The sequence below is a fragment of the Symphalangus syndactylus genome, chromosome 12, assembly GCF_028878055.3.
Source record: "Symphalangus syndactylus isolate Jambi chromosome 12, NHGRI_mSymSyn1-v2.1_pri, whole genome shotgun sequence".
NCBI lineage: Eukaryota > Metazoa > Chordata > Mammalia > Primates > Hylobatidae > Symphalangus > Symphalangus syndactylus.
In genome coordinates this window covers 46,396,560-46,420,636 of record NC_072441.2, presented here as the reverse complement: position 1 = coordinate 46,420,636, position 24,077 = coordinate 46,396,560, and the positions used below count along the sequence as shown (strand labels likewise).

Below are 24,077 nucleotides of genomic sequence, written 5' to 3'. Positions count from 1 at the left end.
TACATGGATTTTCCCCCAAGTACTTCAAACTCCAAATACTCAAAAGAGAACTCATTCTTTTCCCTTTCCTCCTTTGTATTTTCAAATCATAGTATTATAGATAAGCTCTTTTGGGGGGCTATTTATCATCTGCATGCTGCCATACACAAGCTATTCTTTTTTCTTATATGGCCATCGTGAAGTCTACTCTGTCATTTTCCTTACATAGGTGGCATCTTGATAAGGAGAAGTTTTGATTCTCAAAAGCAAAGATATGGTGAAGGTCATCTGTCTAAGATAAGACCGAGACTATTCTCCATGCTGAAATATTTTCTTGTTCTCAGTCCCCATTCCCACCCATTAGGGAACTGGAAATGCTTTCTCCCTACAAAGTCTACCAAACTTCTGGAAGCAACCACTCCTAGACTGTCCATCTTTAATACTGTTTGGAGTCTAGTTGGTATATTGGCACCCCACCCCCCATCTCACTAATGTGTGGCTGTAGCCAGTTTGAATGGCTGCCCTTGGATCAGGAGCTACTCTAAGAGAAACTTGTAGTGACCCAGTTAGGAGACAGGACTGTGTGTTCCCTTGTTGATAGAAAAACAACCTCTTATGTCCTAGGCTGTCATTCTGGGAGAATGAATGAATTAGGCCTGTGAGTTGTTTACTGTATAAAAGTGGCATATAAGAAATGGCCAGGAGGCTACACAAACCTATAGGGACACCTTAGATTACAATGTACAATATTCCTGCTTGGACAGTATTCTTTTTCTTTAATCTGTGATAGTCAGAATTCTTGTGTTAGAAGGAGATTATGATGGGATGGGATGGGAAGCGAGGTGAATTATTCTCCCACCGCCCCCCCTGCTTTTTTTTCGAGACAGGATCTCACTCTGTCACCCTGGCTAGAGTGCAGTGCGATCATGGCACACTGCAGCCTCAACTTCCGGGGCTCAGGTGATTCTTCCACCAAAGCCCCCCAGTAGCTGAGACTACAGGTGTGCACTACCACACCTGGCTAATTTTTTGTATTTTTAGTAGAGATGGGGTTTCTCCATGTTGCCCAGTTTGGTCTCAAATTCCTGGGCTCAAGCAATCCACCTGCCTCGGCTTCCCTTTTTTTTTTTTTGCTTTGCGATAAATCCATGTAAGGCAGTGCACCCATGTGATCTGGGAGGAGGAAAATATGTGAAAAAGTTTTAGATATACTTCTCACTAGCCCACAGACCTATGAGTAATGCCGTATTATCATTTTCCCAGCTGCCAAGCTCAAGGCTTTGTAAATTGTTGACTTTCAGGCAGTGCACCCCTCCCCCACCATGTCAGACTATCTTAATTATACTGAAACTAGGTGGAAACCTGTTTAAAAGCCTTCTTGAGTTGTTCATCATCACATTTAGCAATAAGGAATAAAAATGCTTGATTCTAACTACATAGTCTATAAAGTTTACATATTCTTGAGGAACACGTAAATTATTTTTCTACATGCTGTAGGAAAATACATGTTATAGTTCACTGGGGAGAGATTTCATGGTATCAATTCAAGTACTACTACTACTGCAAAATGTTCCGACTCTCTCACAGAGAAAGACTTCTTCATTATAAAAATTCTAAAGTTTTTCTTTAGAGAATTTTAAAATTTGCTGGAATGACCAGGAAATTTGAAAAGGCAAATATGAAGTCATGTTTATATCTTCCTTTATTTATAAAATATACCCAAAATAATCTTTTACAAGAAGTAATAGTTACGGTTTTAAAAAGTTCAGAAAAGCTCACAATAATAAAATGCAGTCGTTTCTCACCGAATTTTTACTATCCCTAGTGCCATTAAGTAGATAATATTTTTTACAAATATTGATGAAGTGATAAAAATTGATGAATAATATGCAGAGAAATGTGTAGTTCTTAAGTGTAGAGTTTGAGTTTCAAAAAATGTATATACCTGTGTATAACCCACATACCTATTAAGACTTAGAAAGTTTGTATCATATTAGAAAATGTCCATCATCTCAGAAAATTCCTTTGTGTCCTTTCTAGCAACCCCACCCTCTGTCAAAACTCCTCTTCTACCTATTCTTTTTTGTATAATGGCTTTATTCAGATATTCACGTACCATATATTTAGTTCACCCACTTAAAGTTTACAGTTCAGTTGTGTTTTGTACACTCACAGCATTGTGTAATTGTCAACACAATCAATTTTAGAATTTTTTTCATCACTCTAAAAAGAAACTGCACACACATTAGCATTCTATGTTTTCCTGACTACCTTCACCCCTACTACAGCCCTCAGTAGCTGCTAATCTATTTTCTTTCTTCTAGATATTTCATATAAATGTATTCATAGAATATGTGCCCTTTTGTGACTGACTTCATTAACTTAGCATAATGTTTTCAAGGTTCATGGATGTCATAGTGTGTATCAGAATATAATTCCTTCTCGTGGCTGGTATTCCATTGTTTGGGTATACCATATGTTTTTTATCCATTCATCAGTTGATGGACATTTGGATTTTTCTTTTTTTTGATATCATGAGTAATGTTTCTATGAATGCTTGTATATATGTTTTTGATGGATATAAATTTTCATTTCTTTTGGATATATACCTAAGAGTGGAATTGCTGAGTCATGGTAATTCTGTGCTTATCATTTGAGGAACTGCCAGGCTGAAGTGCTTGTACCATTTTACATTCCCACCAGTAGTGTATGAGAGTTCCATTGTCTCCATATTCTCACAAACACTTACTATTATTTGTCATCTCGATTGTAACTATCTTAATGGTTGTAAAGTATCTCATTGTGTTTTCAATTTGCTTTTTCCCGATGACTAGTGATGTTGAGCATCTTCTTATGTATTTATTGGCCGTTTTCTTTGGAAAAATGTTTATTCAGATCTTTTGTCCATTTTTGAATCACGTTATTATTGATTTGTAAGGGTTCTTTATATATTCTAGATACAAGTCCCTTATGATTCACAAGTATTTTCTCCCATTCTGTAGACTGTCTTTCTACTTTCTTGGTGGTAGCCAATAAAGTACAAAATGTTTTTAATTTTGATGAATTCCAGTGTATCTGTTTTTTCTTTTGTCACTTGTGGTTTTGGTCATATTTAAGACTTTACCTAACTCAAAGTCATGAAGATTTATTCCTGTGTTTTCTTCTATATTATGCTTGTTCTTGAACTTTATATAGATGGAATCATATCGTATGTACTCTTTTGCACCTGGTTTCTTTCATTCTACCTAACATCTATCAGATTCATCCATGTTGATGCACATATCAGCAGTTTGTTTCTTTTTATTGCTGAGTAGTATCACACTGAATGAATGTACCACAATTTGATCACTTATTTTTCTGAACATTTGGATTGTTTCTGGTTTGGGGCTATTGTGAATAAAGCTGCTATGAACTTTCAACTATGTCTTCTTTGTACATATGTTTTCATTTTACTCCTGGACCATATGGATATGTATTTTAACTGTATGAGGAATTATCAAACAGCTCTCAAATGTGTTATACTATTTTGTACTTTTAATATTGATAGAATTACTTCCATCCTGGCCAACATTTGGTATGGTCAGTCTTTAGAATTGTAGCCATTCTAATATGTATATAGTTTGGTTTTAACTTGCATTTCCATTGATGACTAAAGATGCTAACTTTTTCAAGTACTTATTGGCTATTTGATTATCTTGTTTAGAAAGTATCAGTTTACGTCTCTTACTCATTTTTTAAAGTGTGGTGTTTGGTTTCTTAGTTATTGACTTTAAGAGTGCTTCATATACTCTGTACACTATCTTTTGTCAAATACTTGTGTTTAGACTTTTTTTTTTTCTTACTCTCTGGTCTGGCTTGCCTTTTCATTTTTTAAAATAGTATCTTTTGAGGAGCACAGCTCTTTAATTTCGGTGAAGTCCAGTTTTTAAATCAATTTTTTCTTTTGTAATTACTGTTTCCTTATGTCCTGCAAACAAATTTTTGCCTACCCCCCAAAGGTTGTGAAGAGGTTTTCTTGTTTTTTTTTTGTTTTTTTTGTTTTTTTTTGAGACAGAGTTTTACTCTTGCCCAGGCTGGATTGCAATGGCGCGATCTCGGCTCACCGCAACCTCCACCTCCCAGGTTCAAGCGATTCTCCTGCCTCAGCCTCCCTAGTAGCTGGGATTACAGGAATGTGCCACCATGCCCGGCTAATTTTATATTTTTAGTTGAGACAGGGTTTCTCCATGTTGGTCAGGCTGGTCTCGAACTCCCAACCTCAGGTCATCTGCCCGCCTTGACCTCCCAAAGTGCTAGGATTACAGGCATGAGCCACCGCGCCCGGCCATGGTTTTCCTGTATTTTGTTTTTAGGAGTTTTATAGTTTTGTTATATTTAGGCTTATATATTTTAAATCATTTTATAAGATAAAGCAGGGACAGTATCTTTAAATAGTATAATGTCTTGAGATATTTTATTTGTAAACGTTCCTCACAGCTTTGTATAATTGGATGTGCTATTTCAATGTTTTCGGAAGGTTAACTGCTTAATCTTCTTTAACCCAGGAATGCCATGAATTCACTTGATATTTGTGCCTGTCCTAGAAGTTGTATTAATAACTCAGCAATCCAAGACTTTTTGACTCTCCAAAAGCCTTCTGTTTAGGTGCTTCTTCATCTATACTTGGATTACACCTCGAACTGAGGTTTAACTTAGGAAAACCATTATTTTCTTTGAACTGCATATCTCTGTTGATAGTGATGCAATTTAATTGAGATGTAGCAAGCAGTCAGTAAATAAGTGAAGCAAATAACTAAGATTCAGATTATTTCAGTAAAATTTGTTTCTTTATTGCATTTACAATTCTTAGTGTTTAGAATCATGTGGAAAATTACCTATGTAAACTAATTTTTCCATAAGATATATTATGGACTTATTGAAATAATATGTATTTTAAAACTATTTAAAGTAAAACATCATCATTAATTCTTTTTTTATCTTTTTGTTTTCCTCAGAGACCTTGTTCTGAATTAATTCTTTTTTTCAAATAAAATTATTTATAATAATTAGTTGATGCTCACTTTGGCTGTTTGGTATGTTTTTATGTTTTTAGCAATATTTGGGAAATTTTATTTTAATTATTGTTGCCATGAAAATATATTAAATTTTCCCTCAATAAGGATAGAATTTGTTTGTTCAGTTTATACTGTTGTGTTATTGAAAATGACATACCTGGAATTTGGAATTTTAAAATTTGGACTTAACAATTTTATTTCATTTTGATAGTTAATATACTTTGCATTGAGCTAAATGTTCTAAGGGATATAAAGATGAGTAGCATATAAATCTGGCTCTCAAAGGGTGGTTCTGTAATCTGTTAAATAGGATTTGACCTCTATATGTTTATTTTCTTTCTCAGCTTTTGTATTTTATGAATTAGTATTGTGAGCATTTGTTGTAGCCTAAGCAGATGACTTTTCCTGAACAATTACTGGAAGTGAGTAGTAGCTATGTTAAATAGTGATAGAGCCACATTTTCCACCTTCCTTTTAGCTGGTGCATATGTGAAAGAAATAAAAGACTTAATGTAGTGATTAGTCATGGATTGGATCTTGGAAATTATCTTAACCCTTCTTTCAACAGATAAGGAGGAGGCCTAACACAAGGTTGCAAGCCCAAAATTCAACAGGGATCTTATGAGTGAGGAGGTTCCAGTTTAACAGTGTAAACCTAGTAATAAATAGCAGCTGTTAGCTGGCCTGAGTTTTATCAGGGAGACTGTAGGGATTATGGAAAGTGAGCAGATTAAAGTCCTTCTGCATTTGAAGGAAGAAGCTCCCACACAGCTATATCCTGTTCTTACTGTGCAGGAATATGGACCGGTTTTGCCTTATCTTTTTATTTTTCAAGAGAATCTAGAATTATAAATAAAGTATAAATGCATATAAGCAAATATGTGAAATCCTCCAATTTTAGTATATTAGTAATAGCTCAGTTTTTACACAAACACTGCATAGGCCAAATAAATACTTTTTGTTTGGGCAGATTGGTTATGCATGTGTGAAGCAAAATGAAAAAAGAGAAGTGATTTGGTTAATTTTGGGGGTTCTGCTTTACTTTTAAGCCTTAGACGCATTGTAAACATTTTAGGATTAGTTATTTCATAGATTTGTTGTACCTCTTCCAAGTATAAGTTCTTTTTTCCTGAAGCCTACCTAAATACTTTTCTCATCAGATTTCCCCTAATTTGAATTTTTAATGGAGACGAAGGGAAATTATAATGGGGCTAGTAGCTCAAAAATTTTTAACATAATTTGCTTTTTCAAATTTTCAAACTGCTATAATAGGTGAAAAAAATATAGCAGTAATTTTATTGATGCCGACCAAAATTTATTTAAATTATGTATATTATTAAAACTATATTTTAAAACAATGGTTAAATTGCAGTAATAAAGCTCTAAGTATCATCACCGCCTCTTCTAATATCACTGTCAGATTAGATCTTGAACAGTTTTTAATTATGTTTTAGATTGTTAGAAACGGATAGTAAGTCTTTAAGATCTGTAAATGGGTCAAGAAGAAACAGTGGCTCTTCTCTTGTGTCAAGTTCATCAGCCTCTAGCAACCTCAGTCACCTTGAAGAAGATTCTTGGATTCTTTGGGGAAGAATTGTTAATGAATGGGAAGATGTACGCAAAAAGAAGGAAAAGCAAGTTAAGGTATTCATGTTCTTTGTTGAAGTTCTTATTCTTATTCCAAAGTGCATCAGACATAACTTAATAGAGGATTAGAAAAAAACCCAAATACAACTTCCGAGCTATATATTAAAGAGGTCTGCTTTATTTGTTTTCGCTTACTTGTACCCCTAGAAGTTTTAATTTGTAGACATCAGTTGTTACAGAGGTCCTGATAATGTAGAAATATATAACTGAAAATTATTTTATTTACTTATTATTTTATAGAGACTCACTTTGTTGCTCAGGTTGGAGTGCAGTGATGCAATTATAGCTCACTATAACCTCGAATTTCTGGGCTCAAGCTGTTCTCCTGCCTCAGGCTCCTGAGTAGCTATGACTACAGGTGTGTGTCACCACACCTCGCTAATTTTTTATTTTCTTTTTTGTAGAGATAGGGTCTCGCTTTGTTGCCCAGGCTGGTCTCAAACTCCTGGCCTCAAGCAGTCTTCCTGCCTTGGCCTCCCCAAGTCTTGTGAGCTACTGCATCCGGCCCAAAAATTGTTTTAGAAATTAAATTCTCTCATTTTATTGATTCAGAAATGAAGTTGTGACATCCTGCATTCTTGAATAACAGTATTTTACTTTTTTTTTTTTTTTTTTTTTTGCCTTCAACAGCCCTTTGAATGTTGGGTACTGTACCATCATTCACAGCTCTGCAGGTTTCAAGTCCATTACCTTAAGAGGCCACACACTGAGGTGAAATGATCATTATTAATCCCCTGACCAGAACAGGATACACCCAGGGCCCAATCTTACCCTTGACTTACAGGGTTCCCTAGTCTTATTATAAAGCTAGCTTTGTGAGTTACAAACTTAATGACGTCTTTGACTTCATTCCAACCCCCTAATAAGTCTTCCTTGGCTTGCAAGATAGGACACTTAAATAATTCATTTTTATAATTTTATTTTATTTTTAGGAACTTGTTCATAAAGGGATACCCCATCACTTTAGAGCAATAGTTTGGCAACTTTTATGCAGTGCACAAAGTATGCCAATTAAGGATCAGTATTCAGAACTCCTGAAAATGACCTCGCCTTGTGAAAAATTGATCCGAAGGGACATTGCTAGAACTTATCCTGAACACAACTTTTTTAAGGAAAAAGATAGCCTTGGACAGGAGGTTTTATTTAATGTAATGAAGGTAAGTTTTATTTATTCATTTTTTGAAATGAAATGAATTCCTGGAAGGTTGAAATTATACATTTTTCATGATGATGAAGCATGACCTCCCACCACAATAATCAGTTGCTTTGGCAGTGAAATTGGTTTTAGCATTATTTTTGCCTTAGTTCTTATGCTACATTACTGTCCAGTATAGAGAACTTGTTAGAACATTTACTACGTTATTCAGCATTAGCTGATGGAAATGGAATGGCTTATAAATCATATATCATAGAGGGATCGTCATAAAAAGGGATAATTCACCATCTGTGAAGTTCAAAACCTGGGATGTGGGTTTCTCCTATCATATCTGTGTTCCTACAGTGAGCAAATTTTTCTGCTTGCTATGGCGAGCATTGTTAAGAGCACTTAGTCCTTGAAAGGTGTACCATTGTCATTTTTTCTTCAATATTGCCATGTCCCTTCCCACAGTTACTTTTTCTTTCAGCTACCTCTGTGAAATACTGATTTCTTGTTAAATCATTTCAATTTCGCCAATCCTTTGCCTTAAACCTAGTCTAGTTTTATCTACATCAATATAAATTTTGCTTGATTTTTTTTTTTTTTGAGGTGGAGTTGCACTCTTGTTGCCCACGCTGGAGTGCAGTGGTGTGATCTCGGCTCACTGCAACCTCCACCTCTCAGGTTCAAGCGATTCTCCTGCCTCAGCCTCCCTAGTAACTGGGATTACATGCGCCCGCCACTAAGCCCAGCTAATTTTTGTATTTTTAGTAGAGACAGGGTTTCACTATGTTGGCCAGGCTGATCTCGAACTCCTGACCTCAGGTGATCCGCCTGCCTCTGCCTCCCAAAGTGCTGGGATTGCAGGCGTGAGCCACCGCGCCTGGCTCAATTTTACTTGATTTTTAAGCCCTGTTACAAATTCATGTATTTTATTTTTATTTTATTTTATGTCTTTGGGAGCTACCAAGTTTGGATTGGGAAATTGTCAAAATGAAATTTCATGTAATAAAACATTTGCTTTTTAAATATCTATAGGATAACCTCTATAACAAGCAAGCAAGAGCTTTTCTCAAAAATAAATGTTTGTTAATCTGCCTGTCTTGCCAATTTTAGGTTTTTTGGAGAAGGAAGGTATAACTTACCATATATTTTGAACAACTTTTTTTTACTTTTTAGGCTTATTCTTTAGTAGATCGTGAGGTTGGTTACTGTCAAGGAAGTGCTTTTATAGTTGGATTGTTGCTTATGCAGGTAAGTTAATATAAGTATTAAATGTCCAATGAAATTCTTTATTAAGTTGGATTGGAGAGTTTAAAAAGCATCTCTATTTTTATTAAATACAAGTGGATATGGGTATTTTTTCCTTGGCATAATTTGAATACAAATATTTAGTTTGCACTTTAAAAGATTAAACCTGTTAAAATAACATACAATAATATCTTACCACCAAATGAAATTTCACCTTCATGATATATACATTTTTACTGTAGTATTCTACTAAAGCTTGTATCTACAGTAGTTTAAAATCTTATTTGTTAACATTTAATGAAATTAATCTTTTTATAACCAAGGAGGAAATAATTAAGGTGTTGGTAAGAAAATCTTATTTATATTGTACAACATCTTTAGAGGTTTATAGAGAATTTAATTTATCATGGAGCTAAAAGCTTGTTATGCATACCTCACTGCAGGCTCTAAAATAGTGGTACTCAGCCACTTTTACCCCCTAAGGATATAACTTTGTTATTGAGTGTGCAGTGGGTTTGGGTGGGATGTTTTCAGAATTCAGGGGTAGGATAATCATAGCTTTGAAGGGAAATGGCATATAGTATTATCTCTTCAGCTTTGTTGAAATGTTAAGTCCATCTTACTCTTTATTTAGTCTCAGATTTTAGTCCTGAAAAGGAATCATGGAGATACTTGGTTTCAGTCATATAGGGTGGTTTTGCAACTCAGTTCTGCACATGCTGTATGAATTTAGGCTAGATTATTTAACCTCTCTCTGAGCCTTAGTAAGATAATACTATCTATTTTCAGATTAGTTGTGAGGGTTATTTAAGGTAATGTATGTAGAAGCCTAGCATGGTGTTTGGTCTGGAGGAGATAGGCAGTGAAAGTTCAGTGACTTACCCAAGATCACACATCCTGGTAGATAAAAGCAAAGTAGGAATCAGAAACCGTTTCCTGATGCTTTGCTTCAGCTTCCCAACTGCTTTGAGTTTTAAAGCTCTGTTGCTGTCAGGAGTATACACTTTTCTAAGTAGAATAAACCTGATGTCAGAGACACTGACTTATAATAAAAATAATTTTTACTTTGTGTTACAGCATATATAAGAACACATAAGAAGTGCTCCCAGTGGTTATTGATTTCTAAGTGGAATTAGGTTATACATAATACAATGCAAAACTAGATTTGTTAATATTAAGGTATAGTTGTTTAACAAAATTATGATTTTCCAGCTTTGCGCAGCGGCAGTATCGTAGCCAATGAGGTTTATCCGAGGCGCAATTATTGCTAATTGAAATTATGATTTTCCTACTTTATAATTGTTTAGTATTGGTAGATCCTTCATTATAGAACTCAGACATCCTTATTATCAGTCCAGTGATTTTTGCTGCTGTTCTATTCCTTTTATTTTCATGTTAGCTCCACAATAACCTTTAGTAGTCATTTCTCCTGGGCATCTAAAGAGCAGTTTTTCCCTGCTTGAGGTCTGAATCTCTCAACAGCTGACCTAGCTCTCTAGGAATCCTGTGGATCCTGTGAATCCTCTAGGAATCACAGTTTCCTTCAAGACAGGGCAAGCAGTGGTGGTAGAGATACTAACTTTAATAAGTATTGTTACCACCATTGGAGTAATAAATAATATTTTGGTGATTGATCTACTTAGCTGTTGTCAGTGGCAGCAATACATTAACACAATAACAGTAGTCACTTATAGCCCAGGGCCATAAGGTAGAAAAGCTCCTCTTTTTGTTTCTAAAGTTTATGCTCACACCTTATGCTATATTGTTCTCCCATAACTTCAGTTTAGAAATGTAACTCAGAGAGTCTGATAAAATTTGCAAAGTTGGCACGTATTTTATCAAAATGGTTAGAAGTATGTATGTTTTGTGTATATCTCACTCCTATAATATTAGGTATATTGTCTGCATTAGACCTTTGCAAAAGACATGGATTCTTATCAGCTCAGAGTCACAGAGAAAGTATGTAGCAGCACATTGTTCTAGGACTCAAGTGTCTTGATTTCTTTCTAATGGAAAGGAATAACTGTAAAACAACTTGGTATATGCCACTCCATGTCACATTTTTTCATTTTATTACCATGGTTTCAATTTTTTTGAGAAGGACCTAGTGATACTTTTTCTGTCTCCTTTTCCTCTTTTGTCAAATTACCTCAACTTATTTTTTAAATGTTGCCATTAAAAAAAAATTCTCCTCTAGTTCCCATATCAATGCTATTGCAAAGAGGAGAGGGAATGAAACTTGTTTTGATACATTCAGAAGAGAAGAAATTGTTGTAAGACAAAAGGGGAAATTAAAATTACGTACTGCATAATGATATTTTGGTCAACGGTAGACTGCATGTGTGATGGTGCGCCCATAAGATAATACCCTATTTTTACTTTGCTTTTTCTGTGTTTAGATACACAAACATGTGCCATCATGTTACAGTTGGCCTACAGTATTCAGTACAGTAACATACTGTACAGGTTTGTAGCCTAGGAGCAATAGGCTATATAGCATATAGCCTAGGTGTATAGTAAGCTATATGATGCAGGTTTGTGTAGGTGCACTCTATGATGTTTGCACAATTATTAAATTGCCTGAGGACATATACCTCAGTAATCTCTGTCCGCTTCCAGTGCTGTGGGAGAGAAAAGAGAAAACAACTACCTTAGGAGAGAGCCAGGTTTCAGTGTTGAAATATTCTTTTTTTTTTTTTTCCGAGACAGAGTCTCGCTCTGTCACCCAGGCTGGAGTGCAGTGGCGCGATCTCGGCTCACTGCAACCTCTGCCTACCAGGTTCATGCCATTCTCCTGCCTCAGCCTCCCGAGTAGCTGGGACTGCAGGCGCCCGCCACCACGCCTGGCTAATTTTTTGTATTTTTAGTAGAGACGGGGTTTCACCGTGTTAGCCAGGATGGTCTCAATCTCCTGATCTTGTGATCCACCCGCCTTGGCCTCCCAAAGTTCTGGGATTACAGGCGTGAGCCACCGCGCCCAGCCACAGTGTTGAAATATTCTTAGGGGAGATCCAGATTTCAGCTAAAGAAAGAGAGGAACATTTGGAAAAGAGATTGAGGATATAGGTAGACTATTCTGTTGATAGTAGGATATGGGTTCCAGAAAATGCTGTGGAAAAGATTTAGGAAAGATTGGAAATGGGGTCAGATTAGGAGAACAGTAAAATCATATAGGATGAGAGTCCTGGGATTTGGGGCTTCTTGTAGTGACTGACATAATTCATTGGGGCTGTGGGGCTTGATAGAATTAATAGTGATAGCTTCCAAAGTAGAATTGTGGCCATGTGTGTTGAGAGGAAGGAAGAAGTACAGGTTTTGCCAAGAGTAACTCTTGGCTCCTGTCCATGGCTGTGTTAAGGCCAGGGAAGATGTCTTGTTATTAGCAGCAGTCTTCAGTAAGAAGAAGGCCTAGAGATCCTTTGGGATGTTCTCTTTTGAAACACACTGGTATAACGGGAATGAATGAGAATTAGCAAATTTTATTATTTTGAGAAGATGATTTAACAATTTGGGTAGTTATTTGCCTAAGTATTCTGAATATCTTTGTAGCTCTTTACAGAGCTTTCACGTTCATTATCTTATTTGATATGATTTCCACATAAAATGTGAAATTGGTACCTTTAAACCCCGATTTCAGATAATGTGAAAACTTAATTTACATGTCCTTTTAATACTTGTACCATGTTGTATGATTTTTTTGCTCAGAATCCTCAAAAAACCTTCCCTCTCACTTAAGGTAAAAGTCAAAATCCTTACAGTGGCCTCTACAGTCCTCTGCGTTTTGGTTCCCTGTTATTTCTCCTCCATGATGTAACCTTCACTCATAGTATTATAATTTAGTAGTTCTCTATTTGCTGTTTCTTGAGCATGCCAAGTGTGATTCCATTTTAGAACGTTTGTACTCTTTGGTCTTCTAGAACTGTTCTTTCCTCAAATGCTCCCTTGCTTTCTTCAGGATTCTGCTCAACTGTTACCATATCAGGGGACCTTTCCTGATCTACATCAATAGCCGTGTGTCTCCCCAGCATTCCCTGTTACGCTACTTTATTTTATTTCTGTAGCATCCATCACCATCTGACATATATATTAGTTGATTTATTCCATGTCTTGTCTGTCTCCCTCCATTAGAAAGTTCAGGTTCCTTGAGAATAGAGATTGTGTTTATTTTGTTCACTGGTGTATACCCAGAAAGAAAAGTATCTGGCTATAAATCAGTATTTTTGGTTGAATTAATGAATGAGGCAAGTTGAGGCAGTTGGTTTCAGAGATTGTAAGATTTGTTTAACTTCTCATTCTTGGTGACGGAATGGGACACTAGAACTTTCTGATTCTTCCCTCATTGCTCTTAACATTGCAGCACACAGCCACTCAAACAATGTTTATGGTTGGCTGGGTACTTAGTTTAAATATCATTGGTTTATTTGTGTATCATAGAACATTAACCTATTTTTTTTCTTCCAACGTAGATGCCAGAAGAAGAAGCTTTCTGTGTATTTGTTAAACTAATGCAAGATTATAGACTTCGTGAACTTTTTAAACCAAGTATGGCAGAATTGGGTCTTTGTATGTACCAGTTTGAATGTATGATACAGGTAAAAGTGCAGTGTTGATAAAAAGGCATATTGCCTTTATATTTTTTATATCTTGTTCTGAGTGCCACCTAAACAAATTTAATGCTAAAAGCATTAAGGCACTTGAAGAAATAAGTGTTTTAATTACATGATTGTTTTTTGGTTGGTTAATGTACAATTTGACCCTTCAAATTAGGTAGATCACAGTCTAGAACTTGACTCCAGTTTTCGTATTCAATCCTTAAGCATTTCTGCCAAATGTACTATACACCCCTTACCTAAGCACATGAATTTCCTTATTATATCCTATTATTGTTACGTAGTCTAAGCTCTCTTACAGGAGCTTTATGATATTATCACACTGACATCAGTCCATTTACTTTGAGACTCTCTGTCTGAGTCCTCTCCTCTGCCTTTTTACTTTATTTTATTTTATTTTTATTTTATGCTAGCCTGTAATTTTTTTTCCTGTAATGTTTTCTTCTTATGTTGCTAGTTTAAGATTCAAGTTATCTAGTGACTGTATGAAGGTGGAGAGAATAGGAGCAGAATCAAAATCAAGGGAAAAATACCTTTGAAGTGTTTTACCTTTCTGGATTTAATTTTTATATTTTATATATTTAAGTTTGCTATAATGTAAATATTTTCATTTATTTAAATTTCAGTTTCAATTGAGCAGAATTTAAGAAAATAGGTTAATGAATCAGCTGGCATGAGAGCTATTTTTATTAGTTTCCTCTCTCCTGGCAGCCGTATAAACTCCAGTTTTTCCCATCTGTGGTGGGAGCAAGGGGATATGTAAAATGTTCTTATATTTTATTTTTTATTTATTCATTTATTTATTTTTGAGATGGAGTCTCTCTCTGTGGCCCAGGCTGGAGTGCGGTGGCGTGATGTCAGCTCACTGCAAGCTCCGCCTCCTGGGTTCATGCCATTTTCCTGCCTCAGCCTCCCAAGTAGCTGGGACTACAGGTGCCTGCCACCACACCTGGCTAATTTTTTGTATTTTTTTAGTAGAGATGGGGTTTCACCGTGTTAGCCAGGATGGTCTCGATCTCCTGACCTCATGATCTGCCTGCCTTGGCCTTCCAGAGTGCTGGGATTACAGGCGTGAGCCACTGCTGTGCCTGGCTGATTTTTTAATTGACATACAATAGTTGTACATTATGGGGTACATATTTTTTGTTTTTATATATTTTAAAGAAAAAGTCAGAATAGGTTTTGAGATGATTTTTTTTTTTTTCCTGAGACAGAGTCTAGCTCTGTTGCCCAGGCTGAAGTACAATGACACAATCACAGTTCACTGCCGCCTTGACCTCCTGGGCTCAAGCCATCCTTCTCCCTCAGCCTCCTATATAGCTGAAACTACAGGTGTATACCACTGCACCTGAATAGTTTTTTTTATCTATTTTTATTTTTTATTTTTTCATGTTTTGTAGAGACAGGGTTTCACTCTGTTGCCCAGGTTAGTGTTGAACTCCTGAGCTCAAGTGATCTTCCTATCTTAGCCTCCCAAAGTACTGGGATTACAGGCATGAGCCACTGTGCTTGGACTTGAGATGATTCTTAATTAATTCTTTTCTGAAATAGTAAGCTTGTTTTTAGCAGCCTTAAACTCTCTTAATGTTATATTTTCAATTAATGTGTCATTTATGGCTGGACGCAGTGGCCCATGCTTGTAATCCGAGCACTTTAGGAGGCTGAGGTGGACAGGTCACTTGAGCCCAGGAGTTTGAGACCAGCCTGGGCAACATGGCAAAATCTTGTCTCTACTAAAAATAAAAAAAATTAGCTGGGCATGGTGGTGTGCACCTGTAGTCCCAGCTGCCTGGAAGGCTGAGATGGGAGGATTGCTTGAGCTTGGGAGGCAGAGGTTGCAGTGAGCCAAGATCACACCACTGTACCCTAGCCTGGGTGACAGAGTGAGACCCCGTCTCAAAAAAAAGTCTCATTTATGTTTTGAATTACTAGAGTTGCTGAAACATCTGTATTTTGAGTATTTTTCTTATTCTTTAGGAAGGTAAGAATAGGTGATCAATGGTAGATAGTGCCTGAAAGTATTTTAACATACCATTTCTTTTCTTTTTAAACGTCTTTCGAAATGTTATAGTTGATAGAAGAGTATAGAAAATATCAGTCACTCTTGTATCCACCAACAGGATTAAACAAATATAAAACTTTTATTCAGTTTCTTTTTATTAATAAATGTTATACTCAAAATTCCAACTTCACATTCTTTCACCCTTCTTTCTTTCCTAGATACTAGCCACTGTCCCAGATGTTTCAATGTCTCTGTCTTACCTTTTCCATATGATGCTTGATCTAATCTTTGTGTTTGGTATAGGCTAATCTAGTATAAATATAATCTAATTTAAAATACTCAGTTTTACTGTGTTATAACTAATTATTTTCTTCTCTTTAGGAGCATCTTCCAGAGCTCTTTATACATTTTCAATCTCAGAGTTTTCATACCTCAATGTATGCATCATCCTGGTTTCTGACTATCTTTCTTACAACTTTTCCACTACCAATTGCAACAAGGATATTTGATATCTTTATGTCTGAGGTAAGCTAATGGGCAGACAGAGCAGGAGCTGAGCAAAGGGGTCACTGAGTTAGTGAGAGCAGGGCAATGAGGAGAGCAATGAAGGAAAGCCATGTGTCCCATGCAAAACTGCTTACATGGATAATCTCATTTAAACCTTATAATAACCCTATCAGGTAGATACTGTTTTTATTCCATTTGTTAGATGATAGATGATGAAGTTGAAACTTAGAGAAAGGTTAAGTAGCTTGTCTATGGACACACAATACATAAGTGGTGTTGTAACCAGGATTCAAACATAGGCAGTTTGGAGCCTACACTGTTAATCATACCTCTTTATCACCTCCTAACTGATACGGTGAAAGTTAGTGAGAGGTAAAATTTGTCTTACAGTTAATATTGTTGAAATGTATCTGTCTTCCAAAGAGTAAGAAGCAATAAGCATGTTTCTTCTATTCTGTGAACACATTGCAGCTTGTTGTCCTTTTGTCAGTAGCACGTAGAGGTAATCCTTTGTTTTCCAGTCTGTGAACTCAATGTTGTTATTAATTACATCTTGGGGAAATGAATTTGTATTACCTATCTAAATTAGTTCAGATCACAGTTGGTCAACTATCATTCATGTACCAATCAGATGGACAGATTTTTGTGCCAAATCCGTCCTTCCACACCTGCTTTTTATAAAGTTTTCCTAGAACACAACCCTGCCCATTTATTTATATGTTGTATATGTCTGCTTAAGGGTTGTAGTGGCACAGCTGAGTAATTTTGACAGACAATATGGCCCACCAAACCTAAAATACTTGCTTTCTGACTCTTGACAGAAAATGTTTGCCAGCCCCCAGTTTAGATCCCTAAATGTTTACCTTAGTATTATTTCAAATGACTTCTTTTTGTTGATGGAAGAGTAAATTTGGATTTATTTAATTTGTTTCCTCAGGGTTTAGAAATAGTGTTTCGTGTAGGATTAGCACTTCTTCAAATGAATCAGGCAGAACTGATGCAACTTGACATGGAAGGGATGTTACAGGTAAGTTCATAATTTCTTTTCTTTTTTGTTTGAGACAGAGTTTCGCTCTGTTGCCCAGGCTGGAGTGCAGTGGCGTGATCTCGGCTCACTGCAACCTCTGCCTCCCAGGTTCAAGTGATCCTCCCACCGCCTCAGCCTCCTGTGTAGCTGGAATTACAAGCGTGCACCACTACACCCGGCTAAGTTTTGTATTTTTAGTAGAAACAGGGTTTCACCGTGTTGGCCAGGCTGGTCTTGAACTCCTGACCTGAAGTGATCCGCCTGCCTCGGCCTCCCAAAGTGCTGAGATTACAAGCATGAGCCACCATGCCCAGCCCATAATTTCTTGAATGTCTTTGGATTTCACTATTAACAGCACTAAGTCATTCTTATGTTTTTCTTTTATTGTATCTTAGCACTTTCAAAAGGTCATTCCACATCAGTTTGATGGTGTCCCAGACAAGCTAATCCAAGCAGCTTACCAAGTCAAATACAATTCAAAAAAAATGAAAAAGTAAGTATTTTATATTTTTGTTGGAAATTCAGTGGAAGTTGCAAAACATTCTAGTGATACAGTTTTCCTCCTTAGGTTACAGAACTATATTATTTTCTTTGGTAGTATTGGTTTCAGTATAGCATAAAGCTAATGTTGGAATATACTGCTTTTAATAGCGGTGCATGGGACTAGCATGTACTACCTTTAAAACTTTCCTCCTTTTCCACATTGACTAGAATTAGGAGCCTGGAATGGATATACATATATGAGGATGCTGTTATTTTTAAAACCACTTTTCTGGTGTGGTCCCATTCATTGACATTCTTTTCCTCTTTGACCCCAGAGTGTCACTTAAGTTCAAAATTAGCATAACCAGCAAGATAGACATGAAGTATGGATTGAGAACTTAAGAATTTATTTATTTATTGTAGAGACAGGCTTTTGCTCTGTCACCCAGGCTGGAGTACAGTGGTGTGATTATGGCTGCTCACTGTAGCCTTGAAATCCTAGGCTCAAGTGGTCCTCCCAAATCAGCTTCCTGAGTACAGGAAGTACCCTGTCTCTACTAAAGCACAGGTGTACTACAGGCGCACACCACCATGCCTGGCTAATTTAAAAAATTTTTTTGTAGAGACAGAGTCTTACTATGTTGCCCAGGCTCGTCTCGAACCCCTGGGCTCAACTGATCCTCCCACCTTAGTCTCCTAAAATGTTGGGATTACAGGTGTGAGCCGCTGCACCTGGTCAAATTTTATTTATTGTGCTACTTTCTAATGAAGCTTTTTTTGGTATTCGTGTCCTAAAAGTTCAAAATAAACAGTCTTGGCTTGTTAGTTTTATTTTTGAAACAGATTAAGTGTATCAATTAAAATAATAGCTGTGATTTCTCTAGCTTCCAGCACGTAATTCTTAGCCTGTGGTCATAGTTAGCATTTCCGATACTGTACTTTCTATGGCATAAAATGCTTTAAAATGATAACAGTACTGTATGCTAGCAGTTAGTTTCTTCTCTGCTGCAATATGAAATTACATTAACATGTACAACATACTACTCCCATGGATATTCCTACTCCACAAAGTATATTTAAATATGAGTGAAAACTATGTTATTAAAATTAGTTAGCTTTTCCATGCACAATGATGTGTACCTGTAGTCCCAGCTACTCGGGAGGCTGAGGCAGGAGGATTGCTTGAGCTCAGGAGTTCACAATCTGCCTAGGTAACATAGTGATACCTTATCTCTTTAAAAAAAATTAAAAAGTTAGCTCTAATTGACAAAAGCAAGCCAAGCCGATTTTTGAGCTTCAGCTTTTATTATTAAGTTACTTGTGATGTTTTAAATAACCACCATCATGTTGATACATTTTAAATAACTACCATCCTGTGGAGACATCATATAAACAAAAAGCTGCTGTGCCTTGTAACTGATAAAAACAAATTATCTCAATTTTTGTCACCTGGTAAAACCACATTGAAATCACACTAGCCAGGCAGATAATTTATTTTACTTTAAAAGTCTGATAGAGAATGAGGTTCCTTAACCTTCTTGATAACTAATTCTCCTTGTATAGATCTTGTCATATGTACAATCCATTTCTGAAATTTCAGTTAATCCTGTTTACTTATCAGATTTCTGGCCCCCTATTTCTTTCACTTCCTTATTCATGCTCTCCCCATTCTGCTTTATCAAGATCTCTAGATTGAGGTATAAAAGCCTTCTTCTGATATGAACAACTGTGCTTCCTCTGCCCTTTTGTTTCCTGTATTCATGTATCCAATTGTTATTGCATAGTTACTGAGATTGCTGACAGTAAACTATGTTTCCAGTGGCCTTCCGTGTATATTTATATTGACTTTGATTATCTCATTCCTCACAGTGGTTACTTCAAACCTTACCATTCTTCCCAAACTCCCATCCCGTTTTTGCCATACGTAACTCTCATCAGATTACCTTATTCCTGATTCAGCAATCATTTTCAAACTTCCTAAACTTGCTGTCTTCCAGCTTGTAGACTTAGCTATGTTCTTTTTCTTCTCTTTTTAGAATACAGTATTTTTTTTCCTTTATAATGCTAATTCAGAATATGTGATGTTACTCATTTCCATCTCTTCCAGGTCTTTGCTCCATTAATTATTTCTTCTGTCCTCTATCTTCAACCTCTCTCTCTCTGTTGTTTCATTTTCTTCAATCTAAGAAGATAATTTTGAGTTCTTACTTAGAAGCAACAAAACAAAACCTTCCTCAACATAGCATTTCATTTTCCTTTTTATTATTAATTTTTTTTTGCACACAAACATTTTCTAAAAATACATACAAACAAAAAGATGCATATCAAACATATTAGGAAGGTTGCACATGGGAAGACGGGGAATAGAAATGGGGGGTGGGAATGAAAGAAAATATATGAGAGAGGGACTTTGTATGGATCAATGATAATAACTCAATCCTCTATTTGACAAAGAAGAAGGAGAAGGAACAGGAAGAAAAAGAAAGTGGGATAAAGGATCAGAAAGGGAGGAAAATAGAAAAAATTAGAGTATGGCTCCAGGGTAGACCTGTTTTGTTGTCGCTGGGTTGGTTGGTTGGTTTGTCTGTTGTATTTTTCATATGTTTCGCCATGTTGGCCAGGCTGGTCTCGAACTCCTAGCCTCAAGTGATCAACCCGCCTCGGCCTCCCAGAGTGCTGGGACTACAGGCGTGAGCCACCACGTCCAGCCCCCACATTGCTTCTGGCCTCCGTGGTAGACCTCCCAGACGGGGCGGCCGGGCAGAGGCGCTCCTCACATCCCAGAGGATGGGCAGCCGGGCAGAGGTGCCTCCTCACTTCCCAGGCGATGGGCGGCCGGGCAGAGGCACTCCTCACTTCCCAGACGGGGCGGCCGGGCAGAGGCGCTCCTCACATCCCAGAGGATGGGCAGCCGTGCAGAGGTGCTCCTCACTTCCCAGGCGATGGGCAGCCGGGCAGAGGCGCTCCTCACATTCCAGACGATGGGCGGCTGGGCAGAGACGCTCCTCACTTCCTAGACGGGGTGGCGGCTGGGCAGAGGCGCTCCTCACCTCCCACACGGGGCGGCCAGGCAGAGGCGCTCCTCACAACCCAGACGATGGGCGGCCAGGCAGAGACGCTCCCCACCTCCCAGATGGGGCGGCGGCCGGGCAGAGGCTGCAATCCCAGCACCCTGGGAAGCCAAGACAGGCGGCTGGGAAGCGGAGGCTGCAGTGAGCCAAGACCACGCCACCGCACTCCAGCCCGGGCAACACCGAGCACCGAGTGAGCGAGACTCCGTCTGCAGTCCCACCACCTCGGGAGGCCGAGGCGGGCAGACCACTCGAGGTCAGGAGCTGGAGACCAGCCTGGCCAACATGGCGAAACCGCGCCTCCAGCCAAAGGAGAAAAACCTGGGAGCGGTGGTGGCGCGCGCCGGCAATCCCAGGCAGCCCGCAGGCCGGGGCAGGAGAATGACAGGAGCTGGAGGCAGGGAGTCTGCAGCGAGCCGACTATACTCCAGCCTGGGCCACAGAGGGAAGAAAAGAAAGAAAGAGAGAGAGAAAGAGAGGAGAGAGAGAAAGAGAGAAAGAAAGAAGGAAGGAAGGAAAGAAAGGAAAGAAAGAGAGAAAGAAAAGAAAGGGAGGGAGGAAGGAAGGAAGGAAAAAGAGAAAGAAAGAAAGGCTCATTTTCCTTTTATGAAGCTTAGCTGTGAAGGAAAGAATAGATTTTACTCATTAGCTACAGATCATATTCTATTTGCTTTTTTTCACTTGGGAAAACTTTCAGACATACAGAAAAATAGAATAATAAATATCCATTGCTTATTGTCTACATTTAATAACTTAATATTTTGTCATATTTATTTTTTCAAAGTATTTCGAAGTAAATATTAATATTTCGTCATATTTATTTTTTTCAAAGTATTTCAAAGTAAAGCTCAGAAGTTGTGACACTTCACTCTTTAATACATCAGTATTCATGTCCATAAAGTAATTTGCCTCCTTTACCACATTGCTTTCACCACTTAACAGTAGTTCCATAATATTGCCTAATACTCAGTCTATGTTCACATTTCCTCAGTTGTGCCAAAAATGCCTTTGCCATTGATTGCATTGTATTCAGTTGTTCACTTACATTTTAAAAAATTTAGATCAGCACCACCTATTCCAATCTTCTTTTTTAATATATTGACTTGTTGAAGAGACCAAGTCAGTTTTACCAAGAATATCCAACCTGAAGGATTCATCTGATTATTTCCTTGTCATCTCATTTAACTTCTGTATCTCTTGTGTTTTCTATAAACTGGGAGCTAATGTGAAGACTTAATCTAATTAAGTGCAAACATTTCTGGCAAGTATACTTAATAGGTGATACCATGTACTTTATTCATCTTAAAATATGCATAATGTCTGTCTCACGGTTATTAGAGATGCCATGATTGGTGACTAGATTAAGGTAATGACAGATTTCTTTATTGTGAAGTTATGTTTTCCCTTGTGGCACTCAGTAAGTACTTTGTAAGTTGATACTTTGGCATTGTAAGAATATCCAGTTCATTATGACCTTCCACCTCTTGGCTCAGTCTGCTCAAAAGTATTATTGAGGGCCAGGCACAGTGGCTCACACCTATAATCCCTGTACTTTGGCAGGCCGAGGTAGGCAGATCACTTGAGGCCAGGAATTCAAGACCAGCCTGGGCAACATGGTGAAATCCTGTCTGTATGGAAAAAAAAAAAAAAAAGACCAAAAATTAGGCAGGTGTGGTGGTGTGCACGTTTAGTTCCAGCTACTCAAGAGACTAAGTTGGGAGAATCACTTGAGAAGTCAAGGATGCAGTGAGCTGTGATTGCGTCACTGTACTTCAGCCTTGGCAATAGAGTGAGACCCTGTCTCCAAAAAAAAAAAAAAAGTATCATTGGGGACACTTTTCATGTTAAATTATTTCATTTAGGATAACAAAAGCATGATTTTAAAAATGTCATTCTTCTTAGATTTATCAGTCAGCTTTCTTCATAACCTTTTCTTCTTTAACTGCAGCTAACTTCATTCTACTGGAAACACATATAAACACTTCATTATTTCAGCCAGGCATGGTGGCTCACACCCACAATACCAGCACTTTGGGAGGCCCAGGCAAGAGGATCACTTGAGTCTGGGAGTTTGGGACCAGCCTGGGCAACATAGCGAGACCCCATCTCTGCAAGAAATAAAAAAAGCTAACCAGGTGCCTGTAGTCCTGGCTTCTCTATAGGCTGAGGTGGGAAGATTGCTTGAGTCTGGAGTTGGAGGCTGCAGTGAGCTGTGATCACAGCACTGCACTCCAGCCTGGGTGACAGAGTAAGACCCTCTCTCTTAAACAAAACAAAACAAAACAACTTCATTATTCCCTTTAATTACCAATTTCCAGAGAAAAGAGTTAGTGGGAATGGTGTTCTTTTAAATTAGTCTATTCTTTTGCAGGGGGCATTATTAAAGACTTACAGCCTATATTCAGAATGTTTTAAGGCTGCAAAGTAAGCTGTGTTCAACATCACAAAATTTTGCCGAAGTGACACGAATTTATGGTCTAACCCGGCAGTGTATGACTTCTTATTGTGGCCAGGTGCAGTGGTTAACACCTGTAGTCCTTTCACTTTGGGAGGCTGAGGCAGGCAGATTGTTTGAGCCTTGGAGTTTGAGACCAGCCTAGGCAACATGGTGAAACTTTGTCTCTACAAAAAAACACAAAAATTAGCTGGATATGGTGGTGTCAGCACACCTGTGGTCCCAGCTACTCAAGAGGCCAAGGTGGGAGGATCACTTGAGCCTGGGCGGTCCCAGCTGCAGTGATCCATGATTGTGCCACTGCACTCCAGCCTGAGTGACAGAGTGAGACCCTGTCTAAAATAAAGTCTTATTGTTCTACTTTGTCGTCAGTGCTTGGTTATTCTTAATTTTTGCCAGTGTACTTAATTTTTACCAATCGCAGGGGGCATTATTAAGGACTTACAGGCTTATATTCAGAATGTTTTAAGGTTTCAAAGTAAGCTGTGTTCAGCATCACAAAATATTGCCAAAGTGACACTAATTTGTAGTCTAACCCAGCAGTGTATGCGTTCTCATTGTGGCCAGTATAAAATGTCTCATTTTCCACTTAATTTACATTTCCCTGATTGTTGATAAGAGTAAGCATCTTTTCATATGTTTATTGGCCTCATGTTTTTCTTCTATTTTTTTCCTCCCTTTTCTACTGCAGTGTCTACTTCATGCTACTTTGACTTCTTAGTGGTTACTAGTTGTTTATAATCTGGGTTGTAATCTTTTGTCAGCATTAAAGATAAGTCTTGTCCATTTCTACTAAGTATCAGTTTTGGAACATATAGTAAACTCACAATTGGACCTACCTCTCAAAAATGCT

General features: G+C 37.7%; 1 protein-coding gene and 1 pseudogene across 4 annotated transcripts in view; both read left to right on the top strand.

Annotated features, from left to right (window-relative positions):
- EVI5 (ecotropic viral integration site 5) overlaps positions 1–24,077 on the top strand; it is a 294,360-nt gene that overhangs the window by 75,127 nt on the left and 195,156 nt on the right. For 3 of the 4 annotated variants that reach the window (XM_063625476.1, XM_063625477.1, XM_063625475.1), the window contains 7 exons: positions 6,488–6,677; positions 7,613–7,837; positions 8,998–9,072; positions 13,536–13,661; positions 16,063–16,206; positions 17,126–17,215; positions 17,611–17,708. In XM_063625476.1, coding sequence (XP_063481546.1) covers positions 6,488–6,677; positions 7,613–7,837; positions 8,998–9,072; positions 13,536–13,661; positions 16,063–16,206; positions 17,126–17,215; positions 17,611–17,708 — 948 coding nt within the window. Of the gene's footprint in view, positions 1–6,487; positions 6,678–7,310; positions 7,392–7,612; positions 7,838–8,997; positions 9,073–13,535; positions 13,662–16,062; positions 16,207–17,125; positions 17,216–17,610; positions 17,709–24,077 lie in introns of all 4 variants that reach the window. The other variant, XM_063625474.1, reaches the window with a different exon arrangement.
- LOC134734947 (uncharacterized) lies at positions 10,280–10,401 on the top strand (annotated as a pseudogene).